The 1,797-nt window shown below is 38.9% G+C and overlaps 1 protein-coding gene across 1 annotated transcript in view; it reads left to right on the plus strand.

The window, feature by feature from the left end:
* The first annotated feature begins 790 nt into the window (after positions 1–790).
* LOC103582114 (olfactory receptor 7A17-like) overlaps positions 791–1,797 on the plus strand; it is a 10,818-nt gene continuing 9,811 nt past the window's right edge. The window contains exon 1 of the mRNA XM_008563801.1: positions 791–937. Within this exon, the coding sequence (XP_008562023.1) occupies positions 791–937 (147 nt within the window). The remainder of the gene's footprint in view (positions 938–1,797) is intronic.

A 1,797-nucleotide genomic window follows, 5' to 3' on the forward strand; every position in this document is an offset into this window, starting at 1 on the left:
ATGAACCTGGAGAAACTTATGTTGAGTGAAATAAGCAAAGCACAGAGGGATAAATACCATAAGTGCTCACTCATATGTGGGAGCTAAGAGAGAAACGAAGGAATAAAAGAAGGACCACAGTAGTGTGGTGATCTTACAGAGGGAGGGGACATTCCTAGGGCTACAAAGCAGAGTAGGGGCATGAGGGAAGGGGGTGGGAGGTTGGGAGATAATAGTGTGGGGACATGGGATAATAAAGTAATTTCCAGTAATGGGCATGCCCCTAATATAAATCTGGCCCTCACCTCATGGGCACAAGGGGTGACAATTCATAGTCAATCAATAAAACCAAAAAACACCCCAAAATATCAATTGTTGTATTTCAAATATATGAGTAATACCCTTCTGTGTGGAAATTAGTCATGTTATTTTTCTCTTCTCTGGTAGTCATATGGACCACAATAAACCAGGGAACGATACATGAATTTCAGAATTCCTTCTCGTGGGATTTTCAGAGGGACCAGAATTGCAGCCCCTCTTACTTGGACTTTTCCTCTCCATATACCTGATCACTGTGTTTGGAAACCTGCTCATCATCCTGGCCAACATCTCAGATTCCCACCTCCACATGCCCGTGTACTTCTTCCTCACCAACCTGTCCTTTGCGGACATCTGTTTCACCTCTGCAAGCATCCCCAAATTGCTGGTGAAAATCCATGCTCAGAGAAAAGTCATTACATATGTAGGTTGCATCTCTCAGATGTACTTTTTAACATTTTTAATAGTGTTAGATGATTTCCTCCTGACCGTGATGGCATATGACTGGTTTGTGGCCATCTGTCATCCGCAGCACTACACGGTCATCATGAACCACCGGCTGGAATCTCATCAGCTCAGGGGAAGTATAAAGCATTTTCCACCTGTGCATCTCACCTCTCCGTTGTCTCCTTATTTTATGGTACAAGCCTAGGAGTGTACCTTACTTCTGCTGCTGCACACAACTCAAAATCGTGTGCTGCAGCCTCAGTGATGTACATGGTTGTCACGCCCATGTTGAACCACTTCATCTACAGTCTAAGGAATAAGGATATAAAGAGCATTCTAAAAAATATTTGGGAAGGAAATATTAAAAACAAACAAATAATTATTCTGCAGCTGAGGAAGTGACCATGACTGCAGGGCTCAAAGCCTTGAATCAAGAAACTGTGACTCTTTGGTCATATTGCAGAAATAGAACTTGCTCCTTCTAATTATTTCCTGTAGTTTCCATTTCTTTAACATCAACTAGTTGATGCAATTTAAGTAACTCACTTTATTATGCTTTCTCCACTTTATGATATCTAATATTTCTTTTCCTTTTTTCCCCTAGTTTTCCACTGTTATTCCCAAGCCTCAATCAGAAATATTTGAAAATGCTCATTCACGTCATAGGACAACATCAATTTCTTCGAATATTACTTCTCAAATGGCATATATCATACAAAAAATCTCTTTTAAGTGAATATTTAAGAATTGTATTATTCCTATGGAAGAAACTACACTTGGCAACTAAGGACATTTATATAATTTCATAATATAAGAAAGTCTGAGACTACAGTTTTTAGCTTGTTCTCCATTATTATTTTCTATATCACTGCTTGACTGCTCTTCCCGAAAAAGTAGACTTTATAAAAACAATCATGTATTTTATATATTCTTCCAATCAAAGAGCATAGGATATCTTTCCATCTTCTTGTGTCCTCTCTAATTTCCCTCACCAGTGGTTTGTAGTTCTCATTATAGAGATTTTTCACATCCTTGGTTAACTCTATTCCTAGG

Source organism: Galeopterus variegatus, unplaced genomic scaffold (assembly GCF_000696425.1).
Source record: "Galeopterus variegatus unplaced genomic scaffold, G_variegatus-3.0.2 Scaffold14951, whole genome shotgun sequence".
Classification (NCBI taxonomy): domain Eukaryota; kingdom Metazoa; phylum Chordata; class Mammalia; order Dermoptera; family Cynocephalidae; genus Galeopterus; species Galeopterus variegatus.